At 37.8% G+C, this 13720-nt stretch overlaps 1 protein-coding gene across 2 annotated transcripts; it reads right to left on the reverse strand.

Moving 5' to 3' along the window:
- Nucleotides 1-50: 50 nt before the first annotated feature.
- tiprl (TIP41, TOR signaling pathway regulator-like (S. cerevisiae)) lies at nucleotides 51-8555 on the reverse strand. 2 transcript variants are annotated; one of them, XM_017489377.3, is made up of 8 exons: nucleotides 8448-8555; nucleotides 7697-7808; nucleotides 7403-7582; nucleotides 7202-7298; nucleotides 6962-7093; nucleotides 6665-6760; nucleotides 5234-5296; nucleotides 51-1766 (listed from the first exon to the last, which is right to left on the reverse strand). In XM_017489377.3, exons 1-8 carry the CDS (start codon nucleotides 8476-8478, stop codon nucleotides 1644-1646), a joined length of 834 nt encoding a protein of 277 aa, XP_017344866.1. In that variant the 5' UTR covers nucleotides 8479-8555; the 3' UTR covers nucleotides 51-1643. The 2 variants fall into 2 exon arrangements, with proteins under 2 accessions (XP_017344866.1, XP_017344867.1); XM_017489378.3 differs by lacking the exon at nucleotides 8448-8555 and adding an exon at nucleotides 8218-8427.
- Nucleotides 8556-13720: the final 5165 nt, after the last annotated feature.

The raw sequence follows: 13720 nt of genomic DNA on the forward strand, positions 1-13720 counted from the left end.
CTGAAGTTCCACAGTGTGCTCGGAACAAATTACAGTATTACAAATGACTGTACTGTTCAATTCAGTTCAATTCAGTTTTATTGACATGACCGTTACAGCAATTACAGTACTGCCAAATCACTGACATGTTTAACAAATAGAAATGGCAATAAAGTGGGGAAAAAAGAGAAACAATAAAATAATAGTACAGAGCAAATCCACATACATATTAACAAATCACTCATTTTAGATATCCCCCTCCCGGAAATTTCCTTTCATACATATACACACATACATATACATTATATATATATACATTATATATATATATATATATATATATATATATATATATATATATATATATATATATATATATATATATACACACACATACATACATACATACATACATATAAGTGAATTGACTTCCTATTGAAAAGACAAAGTGAATTGACTTCCTATTAATGGAGCACAAATTATGAAATGTCCTTCGCAAGAATATACCATTTGTCTGCTTTTCATTAGCTGCAAAACTGTCCATATTACTCTTTCTTACAGTGCATGCGTTATTACTCCTTTTTGTGTTGTTTTTCAAAATTGTCAGTAAATTGTTTTTTAAAAAAATAAAACAAACAAACAAACAAAAAAAACAATAGTGTAAAGCCTTTACATTAATACATTGTCTAATTTATCTTAATATAAATGATAGAACTGTTCTGTATATGTACATAGAAAATTTGAACAAATTTATGCGAAACATCCAAAATATTCGAAGAAAAAGATATTATGAGTTGTGATCAATAAGAAACTGTGCATGTAAACTTCCCTGATGTCAACATTGAATAAAACAGATGAGCTGCAGGTTTTTGGTCGTTCCACACTAGAAGCCTTAATGAATGTGATCTTGTATGTTATCATTACTGGCTGTGTTGTACATCTAGTTTGCTCAGCACGCAGGTGTGAATCTGTGTACTCTGTAATTGCACATTTGACATCAACAGCTTTGAATTTATATGGTGATGATATAAGCTGAGCTCTTATCTAGCCCCACCGACTGAATCATTTCTTTTTCAGAACTCTTATTTATAATTTGACAATTACAACCATAACAACATACAGACTGATTAAAAAAAATCAAGGATTTTGTTTCTATTATTTACATTACCTCTTTATTTTCTGATTTATTTATGTAAAACACAAAAAGAGAGAAGAGTGACCATTACACAAACACTTTTCAATTCTTGTATTTCAACACACCTCAGACCAATAATCAACCAACAATACGTGTCTCTTTCTACTGGTTTCAGAAAAAAAAATCCCTGTTATCATCGTAATCAAGCTTTGACATTTTGGTTACATTGTGTGTGTGTGAATACAACGCAAACAGATTTAATGATCCAGTAACAGTGACTGAGGCATACAGTAAGTGTTTGATTCCTTATAAAAGTTTTTAAAGAGAGCTGATGGACTTGCATTCTAGGAAGATACAGACCTGCAGCTTGTTACAGCTCCATTTCTGGGTTCACAGGCATCAAAAGTCTCAATGTCTGAATGCTGATCTGGGTTCAGCGGTCACTGCGCATATACTGTAGTTGTAGTCAGAAAGCTGCAACAGACTGGTCCTAGATCAGCACTCTGAGGTTTGACGCGTAATCTATGGGTCACTGTGGAGACTCGGTTGGTGGCTGTTGCTCTGGGAATTCGAGTTTCTCGCACTCCATGATGGTCAGTGGTAAATGCTGAACAATCTCATTAGGTTCTGTGTACAAGGCAGGAGGAACATGCTGCAGAGAGAAAAGGAAGGGGTTTGAACACAAACAACCACAGGAAGAAGTAGAATAAACAATAATGTGAGCATTAATCCTCAAAGGTTGGATGCAATACTATATTCTCTGAAAGATTAGAGATGTTTTATACACTAAAGATTAATGCAACCATTATCAGCCATTATAATAAGAACACTTGTACACCTGCTCATTCGTGCAATTATCCAATCAGCCAATCATGTGGCAGCAGCACAGTGCATAAAATGATCATGTTAATGTTCACATCAAACAACAGAATGGGGGGAATGGGACGTGGTCTCTGTGACTTTGAAAGTGGCATGGTTGTTGGTGCCAGATGGGCTGGGAATTACTATTTCACAAACTGGCACAACAGTCTATAGAGTTTGGACATCTGAAGACCAGGTAATGTTTTTATAATTTTCAGCTGTTCAGTTTGGGTGAGCCTCTGCCCACTATAGCCTCTGCTTCCTGTTCTTGGCTGACAGAAATGGAACCCATTTACCTCATTGTTTGACTTGTTGTGCATAAAACTGACATTTTGTAGTAATTGTCACAATTTAAATTCATTAAAAAAAAACCCAGCTCAGTCACATGGAAAAAGTAAGTACACCCCTACATTTATCATACCTTCAAAGAAATACAATTAGATTCAGGTGTTCAATATGGGGTGCCAGTGATTAGAACCTGCTTAAGGAGTGCAGGTGGAACCTGTCTTATTTACACCCCTCTCATATCTAGTGCCTGGTGTTCCCTTTGTTATCGAGGTGTGTGGTGTCATCATGCCAAGATCTAAAGAATTCTATAAGGCCTTCAGAAAAAAGGTTGTGGATGCCTATGAGTCTTTCAAGGATTTAAAAAGATCTCCAAATTATTTGAAATACATCATTCCACTGTAAGGAAAATCATCTACAGATTTCGAATGACTGCCAAATTAGTACAGAACTGGCCATCCTGGAAAATTCAGCCTAAGAGCAGAACATCTGGTGCAAAAAGAAATCTCCAAGAACCCCAAAATTTCAGTTTGCCAATGAGCATTTAGGCAAAGACCAGGCCTTTTGGAATAATGTGCTCTGGACAGACGTATCAAAGATACGTATCAAGATACATCTTGCAACTGAAAGAATATTGCATGGAAAGCATTAACTTTATTCTTCTTTAACCATTCTTTGGTGGAACAACTTGTGTGCTTAGGGTCATTCTTTTGCTGCATGACCCACTTTCTCTTGAGATTCATTTCATAGACAGATATCCTGATATTTTCGCTGGTATAATTCAGAATTCATTGTTACATCAGTGATGGCAAGCCTTCCAGGCCCAGATGCAGCAAAACACGCCCAAACCACGATACTAAAACAAGCATGTTTCATAGATGGGATGAAGTTCTTATGCTGGAATGCAGTGTTTTCCTTTCTCCAAACACAACCCCACTCATTTAAACCAAAAATTCAATCTGGTTCTCATCCGTTCACAAAATATTGTTCCAATAGGCTTCTGGCTTGTCCATGTGATCTTTAGCAAATTGCAGATGGGCAGCAACATTCTTTTTGGAGAGCAGTGGCTTTCTCCTTACAACCCTGCCATGCACACAATTCTTGTTCATTGTTCTCCTGATGGTGAACATTGAACATGATGGTGAATATGAACATCATCAACATTAGCCAACGTGACAGAGGCCTTCAGGTGCTTAGAAGTTACCCTGGCTGCTTTGTGACCTCACGGACTATTACAGGTCTTGCTCTTAGTGTGATCTTTGTTGGTTGGCCACTCCTAGAGAGGGTAACAATGGTCTTGAATTTCCTGATATCTGTCTGACTGTGGGTTGGTGGAGTCCAAACACCTGAGATGGTTTTGTAACCTTTTCCAACCTCATGAGCTTCAACAACTCTTTTTCTGAGGTCCTCAAAAATCTCATTTGTTCGTACCACGATACACTTCCACAAACACGTGAAGATCAGACTTTGACACATCCCTGTTCTTTAAATAAAACAAGAGTGCTCACTCATACCTGATTGTCATCCCATTGATTATAAACAGCTGACTTTAAATTAACTGCTAATCTTAGAGTTTCACATACTTTTGCCACTCACAGATATGTAATATTGGATAATTGTCCTCAATAAATAAATGACCAAGTATAATATTTTTGTCTCATTTTTTAACTGGGTTCTCGCTGTCTACGTTTAGGACTCGTGAAAATCTGATGATGTTTTAGGACAGTTTTATGGAGATACATAGAAAATTATTATAATTAAAAGGGTTCACAATCTTTCAAGCACCACTGTACATCAACTTTATTAACAGGCCCTGTTTAAAGATGATCAAATATTTGCTTGTCCAAATATGTCAAAAAAAGCCAACAATTTCCATGGGGTGTATTTATTTTTTCATATGACTGTAAGTGATATCTAATAATATAAAGATAATACAGAGATGACAATAGAGGCATTAACGATTCTTAAAATAGTTTATGGCAGGGGTCGGGAACCTATGGCTCTTTCAGTGATTGCCTATGGCTCAACAGCAGGGAAAAAAGGTGCGTGTCAAGTCAATTAAAACTCTACTTATTAAATATTTTAATATACAGTGCCTGCCACTAATATTGGCACCCTTGGTAAATATGAGCAAAGAAGGCTGTGAAAAATTTTGTCTTTATTGTTTAACCCTTTGATCTTTTGTTTAAATAATAAAAAAAAGAATTCACAAAAATTGCAAACAAAACACAGGTTTATCAAATAAAATCTTTGTTAAATATAGGTGCACAACAATTATTGGCACCATTTTAGTGCTACCTCCCTTTGCCAATATAACAGCTCTGAGACTTCGACTATAATGCCTGATGAGGTTGGAGAATACATGGCAAGGATCTGAGACCATTCCTCCATACAGAATCTCTCCAGATCTCTTTTTATAAATATAAAATTAGGGATATTATTATTAGACATAAAATGACTGCTGGATGTGGAAGGGCCAGAGAACTGAAAGGTGTCTCGTTCAGTAGTCAGTAGAATATGGAAAAATAGGCTGCTACAAAGTCCAACATAGTAAAAATGATCTTGTTTCTAATTTGTATATTTATTGCATATTAAATGTAATGGAAATAAAATCAAATAACAGTTGTTTTTTGACAATCAGTGTAGCTGTTTCATTGGAAACAGTGGAATTGAATTTAATCTTTAAATGCGATTTTCTCCCTTTTCACTTGTGGGGGTTTTAGAACTTCTGTGGAATTCATTAGTAAAAAAAATGTTCGGGACCGAGGCTTTAGATTTCTGATCACTTCAAGCAAACCATGAATTAGACCTCCAGAAATCGGAGTAAATTCCTCTCCAGCCAATGAAACTGTTCTGTTTACCAGGTGGATGAAATCATTGCTTTTAGCACATGCTGAAAAAAAAAGTGTATTTAAATGCACAGATGGTTTTTAATATCAGTGCAGTAGTCTAGACTAGCAGCACATCTCTCACCTGAAGTGCTGACACTTTACTTTCTCGTGAGCTGAACTCCCGCAGCATGTAGTTTTTCCCAGCCTGCAGGACAAAACGGAATTTCTTGACAATTTTTGCACATCACTCTTTACTGTTTCTACTGTTCATACCGCTTTAAAACAAAGAATGTCTCCTCAACCCCCTGCCATCCATCCATCTTTTTGAAACACTTATGCTGCATTCATCTTTCCTCAGAACGTTCGGCCTCTATGCATTCAAGCCACAACGTGGGGGAAAAACACAGATATTTGTCTTTTGTTAGCCAGGAAGCTATATTTAATCTCTTGTCATTACTATACTTTCTACCTGGCTGCTACCCCAATAACTACTATGTCCATATTTGGTATAAGCTTATCTGCTGAATACCATGTCTTTTACATTCACAGAATTTTTATTATATTGTTATTCTTCTGCATGAAGAATAAACCTAAAACTGTGTACTGGTCGGCATTACAGTGTCTCTTACTGTGCCTATTATCCTGTTTTAGTAGTTACTGTACTGTCTTTGTTGTCTGCACATGTTTGCACGTGCATTATATGTAAAAACGTGTAGATCTTATTTAGTTCTGCGTCGTCTCATGTGGTTAGTGTGTTTTATGTAGCGAATGTTGGACGAACTGGCGGAACGTTGTTTCGTTTCACTTTGTACTGCACCAGCTGTATATGGTTAAAATGACAATAAAGCCACTCGACTTGAATTAAACTGTGATGAGAGGTTTACCTCCTCAAAACAGCGAACTACTGTATATAGTCTCATTCAAAGGTAAGGAGTGTTTCTTTTTTTACTGTTGATGCTGTGAGCAGCAATGTTGATTTAAAATCACTTCCTGAACTTAAGGCTGAGGAGACCATCCGAGTACATTACTAGGAATTCTGAGCTGAGGATGCTTTTTCATTTGGTATTTCCTAGTCAGAGGTCATAAATTATGAGTCGATTGCAGCATGAAAGCCTTTATAAATGGCCTTTTAAGGGGATGGGGCAGGGCTGGAAAAGCATATTAAGTCCAATTAAGGCACATTTGAACAAACTTGATTTAGCAGTTTACAAAGCTTGTTAGATTCTTGGTTATCATTATTTGTGCTGGAAAATAGGTTCAAATAGTAATGATACCCCCCCCCCTTTTTAATCTGAATACATAAACACAAAACAAAGGCAGGAGCTACATGTACAAGCCACTCTGAATAACTGGTCTAAGAAATTAGCTTGAGCCAAATTAATTAATCTGTTAATATTTTGTTTATTCTAATACATTTTTTTTTTTTAAATCTCACTTCACACTTGTATGAACACAAGGTGCATCTCAATCAGTCCAGGGACAGAATCAGATTTATTAAAACAAAGGCAAATCTGTTTGTATATTGCCACGTTTTAATCAGAGAATGTTGCTGCGTAAAATAAGCTTGACTTGCCTCGTGATAGAGCCGTGTGTCGTTGATCCGAATCAAAACTCCATCCACTCTCAGGAAGAAGCGCAGCAGCGCAAAGAAACTAGTGGGCATCACTCTCTGGAACACACAACACAGCACTGAGGTCTGGATTAAAGAAAAACTTAGAAATGATGATTGTGGTTCTCTCTACTAACATTTTTCTAGATCTAGACATTTATATATATGTAGATTAGCAAATACCATCCCTGAATCTTGCATCAACGCAGACACAGAGTACACAACACAGAGTTTGCAAATGAAAACGTGGCCGTCACTCACAATTTTCACACTAATCATAGATACACCATGATCATGGAGCTCATCCTCAAACAACAACACTTCCTCGAAGAACATGATCTGCTCCCGAGCTTTCAGTTTCTCCAGGTCTATCCGATCTGATGTAGCAGACACCTGAGTATCATACGCACTTTTAGTATGCCCAGGAAGATAGATACATTTTCTTAAGAATTTAGGAAAAAGAACATGATGAAGAATAATCACTTTAATGTGCCAAATTACCTTTATCTGCAGGTCTTCACCAAGCAACGTCCCTTTGTAATCTGTTGTATACGTCCAGTCATAATGCTTTACTACGTCCTTGTGCTCAGAATCGGCTCTGCAGCAAAACACAATGCCAGCACAAAGTTTAAACCAAGAGTTGCATAATAAATGTATTTGAATGCCTTATTTGTGTTTCGTGTGTTACTTAGCAAGTCCCACCTGCTTTCCTGCCACTCCTGGGCACATGCCACTTGTACCGAGTGTTGTAAATTGTTGACGCGCTTGAGGGCATCGATAGCATTGAACTCGATGCCGAAGCCGTCGGTGTGCTGAATGCGCAGCACGTTGTCTCCAAAAAGCATCTCTGGGAGAGACGGCATGTGCATCTCCTCAGCTAACCTTCACGAGAAGCCGTCAGAAGCAAAATCAGAGCAACAATAAATCACTGCAAGGCTGAAAATAATTCTAGCTGATGATGGTTTTAGCTGCTTGGGAAGTGCAAACAATACTCACCGCTCGATATCTTTAGATTTCATTATATGGGTTTTTGCTGAGGTGACTTTCCATGGCCCAAATGTGAAGTCTTGCTTGCTGCTTTTAAAGCCATGAGATATCATCGACATAGCTGAAGAACAAAAATCACTATGGGTGAAAGGTCCTTTTACACTGCCATTAGTACACTAAAGCATAGGTTCCCAACCCTGGTCCTGGAGAACCCCCTGACTGTTTTCCCTACTGTAACACAACCACTGAAACTCAGTAAGTCCTGATAATGCGCTGGTTAGTTGAATCAGGTGTATTTTAGCAGGGAAAAACACTAAAATATAAAGGACGGGGGGTTACTCCAAGCCAAGGGTGAGAACCTATGCACTAAAGTGTTAAGCAAAACCAGTGAGCTGTCTTTAAACACTGCAAGTACAGCCGATGATCACATAATGTAGATAACTAGTCTACTGCTTGCAATATCCTAATCATCTTACTTTGCGTTAAAATGCAGGCTATAAAATTAATTACAATCCAAAACAGAGACGAACCTCGTTTGAAGTTTGATGATAAATACAGCGGACTCTATGACATTTAATTCTACTGAAAGTGTAGCTAATCACAGCGCTTAGCTGCTAGCACGAAGCATTATATATATATAAAAGACTGCGACGCTAATTACATGGTTCTGACGCATGATATAGCTACATAATGTCGCACATTATGTTAAATCTTCATTAAACGTGACATGTAATGTGTAATTAAAGCAATTAAAATCTACCTGCGGCGTCAATGTACATGAAGTACAACATGAAAAAGTTTCCGATGTGAAACTCGAGCCAGAGTTTAATGGTTCCACCTTTTGGATATGAGTTTACGTACAGTATTTCCTCTTCGCTTTCATATATATTGGGGCAGTTTCATTTAGCGGCATTTATTTTCTGGCCTGATAGGGAAAAAGTCCAAACTGAAGTTACTAACTAAGCCCTTGCAGTGGATGCGCTTGATTTAAGTCGTGTTATTTCTTGGTCATGCAGTTGAACACAAGTTTGTGAACCCTTTAGAATGATTTTCACACAAGTCCTTTAGAGTCCTAAAGTAGATACAGAGAACCCAATTAAACAAATGAGACAAATATTATACTTGGTCATTTATTTAATGAGGAAAATGATCAAATATTACATATATGCAAGTGGCAAAAGTATGTTTCAGTATCTGGGGTGAGCCCCTTGTGCAGCAACAACTGCAACTAAATGTTTTCAATAATTGGTCCTGCACATCGGCTTGGAGGAATTTTAGCCCAGTCCTCAGTACAGAACAGCTTCAACTCTGGGGTGTTGGTGGGTTTCCTCATATGAACTGCTTGCTTCAGATCCTTCCCCAATTATTGGATTAAGGTCAGGACTTTGACTTGGCCATTCCAAAACATTATTCTTCTTTAACCGTTCTTTGGTAGAATGACTTGTGTTCTTAGGGTCATTGTCTTGCTGCATGACCCACTTTCTCTTGAGATTCAGTTCATGGGCAGATGTCCTGACATTTTCCTGTAGAATTCGCTGGTATAATTCAGAAGTCATAAGTTGTCTCAGCCCAGATGCAGCAAAACAGGCCCAAACCATGATACTATCACCACAATGTTTCAGACACGGGATAAGGTTCTTATGCTGGAATGTAGTGTTTTCCTTTCTCCAAACATAGCAATTTGTATTTGAACTAAAAAAAAAATTGTGTAGTCTCTGAATGGACTTTATTAATCTGGGTGAATTATAAAAGCATTTCTTTAACAAATTATTTATTAGTTCTGTACACTCAGACCATTTAAAATTCCACTGTATTTTTCTTCTGTACCCCCCCCCCCCCCCCCCCAAATTAGTTAATTCTGTCTGATCTCTCTAAAGTTACATTAACACATACAGTGATTTTATCACTGCAAATCACCAGTTGCTTGACTATGAAGTTGCCAGTATGTGCTCCTACTACTGGTTGCCATATTAACATTTATCAGTGGGTGGTGCAGCTTTTCACTTTTGAGAACAAATCAGATTTCTTGCCACTAAAATTAAACATTCTGGAGGGGAGCGCATTTCTATATAAAAGTCACCAGTGTGTGTGTGTGTGTGTGTGTGTATATATATATATATATATATATATATATGCATTATGTCCTACAAAATTAAGGAGAAGCAGCGTGTGCTGTTTGCTATTGTGGCCATCTATCTGTGGTAAAAGTACAAGCACCAGACTGTCTGGGTCCACAAAACAATTCTCGCAGGCAACATGGCAGATCATGAATTACGTGCATTCTACTCCCTGAGTGTCCTTGCTCTTGAAGGACTAGGCCTTTTTTGGAGGCTCCTTATATACTAAGATTAGACGATTGCCTCACCTTTTTCACATCACCTTCTTATTTCAACTTGTCAAATTGCTATTAGTCCTAAATTGCCCCGTCCCAACTTTTTTGGAATGTCTTGCATGCATCAATTACAAAATAAATGTTTATCTTCTAAAAACTATGCAGTTGATTAGGCAAAACATTAAATACCTTGTCTTTATATGGTTTTTGTTTAAATACAAGTACATTCACAAATCACTCCTCTTTGTTTTTATTAGTATTTTCCATACTGTCACAACTTTTTCGGAATTGGGGTTGTACATGTATGCACACAGTAAATGTCAAAAGCTGTTGTAGAAGAAAGATTCATGCCTGCTTTGCAGTAATGACAGTTGACTGTGGTTGATATTTCATCATAAACCATCTATTACATTCAGTTTATTGCAGCTTTATCAATGATATTATGTTAGTTTAGACAGCCCCCTTTCTGGTCAAAACCTTGTCATGTGGAAGAGGCTTGTGTACTTTAGTGAACCTCAGGACTATATCACCGAGAGCTTAATGCTCTCAGTAGGGTAAACAAATCTTAAGGAATGGTCAGACTGAGCAGTCTCAGGTGGTTTTCACACTGGGTATGTTTGCTCCAATCCGAGTGTGATTGTTTCTGTCGCCCCTTGCAGCATTGGTCTGGTTTCAGACTCACTTGATTCTATCAAACCCCATATTTAGGTTTTTTTTTAATTTTTTTTTTTATAAATTTGTTGCTATTATGTGCAGCAAATATTTTGTGCAGCAGTGGACTTCTTCTGTGTCCCACAATGTTCTCCTGCCACTCATGGTACATGTGTGATATGGAAACTAATGATGTCTTCATCGGCTAAAACACAAGTGCAGGTTACTTTACTTCCTGAACAAGTGTTGACCAGAGTATAAGCTGTATTCACATTCAGATGAAATAAGGTACAGCTTCAGTGCAACTGAACTCAGACCACCTCCTACAGGTGTCTCGGGTTTGGTACCGCAGTGTCTCAGGTTTGGTATCAATTTTTCCTGCAGACCGTGCTCTGTTCTGGACTAGACTGCCAGTGTGAAAGCCCCCTTAAACTGTTTTGAGGATTTGGAGAAGGTCTATGATTGTGTACCTCAATATTTGTTATAGGTAGTACTGCTGGTGTATAGGGTATCTAGGTCACTGCTGTGTGTGATCCATAGTATGAGGTCCACTACACTTGGTGTTAATTCAAAACCATTTAAGGTGGATGACCCTGTGACAAGAGATAGAGAATTCTGGACTAACCTTCTCAGTCTGTTGCTATCAGATGCACTGTCTTTAGAATCATAATAGGATATTGCATCTGAGGTTAAACCACAGAGCAGAGAAAGTAGCAGGCACCATGCACTGTACTGTACTGCACTACAGAATCTGTAAACTCTACAAGTAAGCTGTAAATAGAAACCGTTGAATTTCTACCACAGCACTGTAACAAGGTTAGGATATTACAAGCATTGTCTTCAAGTGATAATGTTTCTTGACATAGGACTCATATTACATATCCACTTCTCATTTCCAATATTGTGAAGCACTGGCTGTATTCTGTACATTTGAATCTACTGATTAACGTGTGCAAATACCCACTACAACATTCTTTGTATAGTAAAACAAGAGCTTCTTCCATCTCTCTTAATTTGCCATGTGACAAATGATAATACAGCAAAATATAACCATAGAATGGAAGTGTGCAGGAATAAAATGAGATTGTGGAGCCTGATGGCAGCTGGGAGAAAAAGTCTCCTAGAACATCTTGGTGGAATGAGTGTTTACTTAAAGATGCTCCTGAATATTATGCAATTAAGGGGGGTGGTCAGATTTTTAAAAAGATGTTTACTTTTGCCATCCTCTGCTTTTTCACTGACTCTATCCAGTCTATAATCAGTCCTGTGAGACTGCTGGGTTTTCTAGCTTATTGAGGTGATTCCTCTGTGGTGGCTCTGCTCTTCCAGTAGACCATAGAAAAGCAAGTTGGCAACAACAGACTGACGGACTAACCCCAGATGCACACAATGAAAGACCCGAGCCTGCTTAGAAAAAAGAGACAGTTCAGATTGTTTCTCAATTGGAGAGGCAGTATAGCATTAAAGGCATTGGAAAAGAATATGATGACTGTAGATCAGAGAGCGATTTACTTTTAGGGGAGTAAACATAGAAATAAATGTGAGAAAACATGTACACCTCCATGTTTCTTATGTTAGAAAACAAGCTATCCAGCTAACTGACTAGCTTGTGTGATGTACTTTTCTCCTCGAAACAGAAAGTGGGAATCAACCCCCAAGTCTGGAGGTGAAAGGCAAACGTGCTAAATACTAAGCCACTTTGTCTGTACAAAATGTCTGTATGTCAAGTGATCTAAAGCAAATACTTGTATATACAAAATAATTCATTTAAAGGTAAGAAGTTCTACTTTGTTTACTGTTGATGCTGTGTTGAACTGCAGTTGCAGTTGAATGCAGCGTTAGTGTCAGCATTTTATGTGTGTGGGTGGCCTTGAAAGCACGTTCATGAAAGCACTAGAAGTGGGCGGCAGCAGGGACATGCCATAGATAATATCCTTTTTTAATTCTATTATGAAAAGAGACAAGTTCTCCTGATGTATTTACTTCAAGAGTCTGAGGGTTGGTTTAGAGAAAAACTAAATAGGTTAAACAATTTTGTGTCATGCAGCCTGAAAAGGAGGGGGGGGGGGGTCGCACTGAGGGAGATGTGAGGCAGCTCTGAGACTGTAATATAGAGAAGGTCAGAAAACGCATATACTGAGTATGTGCAGCTTGTGCACTCTAGCCAGGAAATTAGTCATTTACGCTGAATGTCATTTATGCTGTTTACTCTGTTTATGTGGTTTTCATATATGCAACGAGGAATGCAGACTGGGAAAGTCCCGTCATAGCTGATAGTCAAAAATAAATGTTTCAGAAATACAGTAAAAGAGAACAGGGTTGTTACATTTATACAACCCCCATTCCAAAAAAGTCACTGTGTAAAATGTAAATGAAAACAGAATGCAGTGATTTGCAAATATCATACACCCATATGTTATTCACAATAGAACATGTAAAACATATCAAATGTTTAAATTGAGTAAATGTACCATTTTAAGAAAAGAGGCAATTTTGAATTTTATGGCCACAACCCGTCTCAAAAAAGTTGGGACTGGACAACAAAAGGTTGTAAAAGTAAGTGTTACTAAAAAGAAACAGCTGGAGAAACATTTTGCAGCTAATTAGGTTAATTGGCAAGAGGTCAGTAACATGTTTGGGTATAAAAAGAGTATCTTAGAGAGGCAGAGTCTTTCAGAAGTAAAGATGGGCAGAGGTTCAAAATCTGCAAAAAACTGCATCTACAATTTGTGGAACCATTTCAGAATAATGTTCCTCAATGTAAAATTGCGAAGACCATGAAAATCTCATCATCTACAGTACATAATATCATCAAAAGATTCAGAGAATCTGGAAGAATCTCTGCGTACAAGGGACAAAGGAGAAAATCAACATTGCATGCCTGTGATCTTCAGGCCCTCAGGCGGTACTGCATTAAAAACAGACATGATTCTGTAATGGAAATCACTGCATGGGCTTAGAAACACCTCCAGACCTCACTGTCTGTGAACACAGTTCACCGTGCCATCCACAAATGCTGGTTAAAGCTCTATTATGCAAAGAAGAAGCCA

The sequence above is a fragment of the Ictalurus punctatus genome, chromosome 16, assembly GCF_001660625.3.
Source record: "Ictalurus punctatus breed USDA103 chromosome 16, Coco_2.0, whole genome shotgun sequence".
In the NCBI taxonomy this organism is placed as follows: Eukaryota; Metazoa; Chordata; class Actinopteri; order Siluriformes; family Ictaluridae; genus Ictalurus; species Ictalurus punctatus.

What these genes read in the sequence shown, in the direction of transcription:
- tiprl (XM_017489377.3), bottom strand. Translation starts at nt 8,478, where the DNA reads ATGTTGTACTTCATGTACATTGACGCCGCAG. An exon ending in CATGTACATTGACGCCGCAG is followed by an intron (nt 7,809 to 8,447) that starts GTAGATTTTAAT and finishes TTTGTTCTTCAG; the next exon opens with CTATGTCGATGATATCTCAT. An exon ending in GTAAAGTGTCAGCACTTCAG is followed by an intron (nt 1,767 to 5,233) that starts GTGAGAGATGTG and finishes TTCTCTCTGCAG; the next exon opens with CATGTTCCTCCTGCCTTGTA.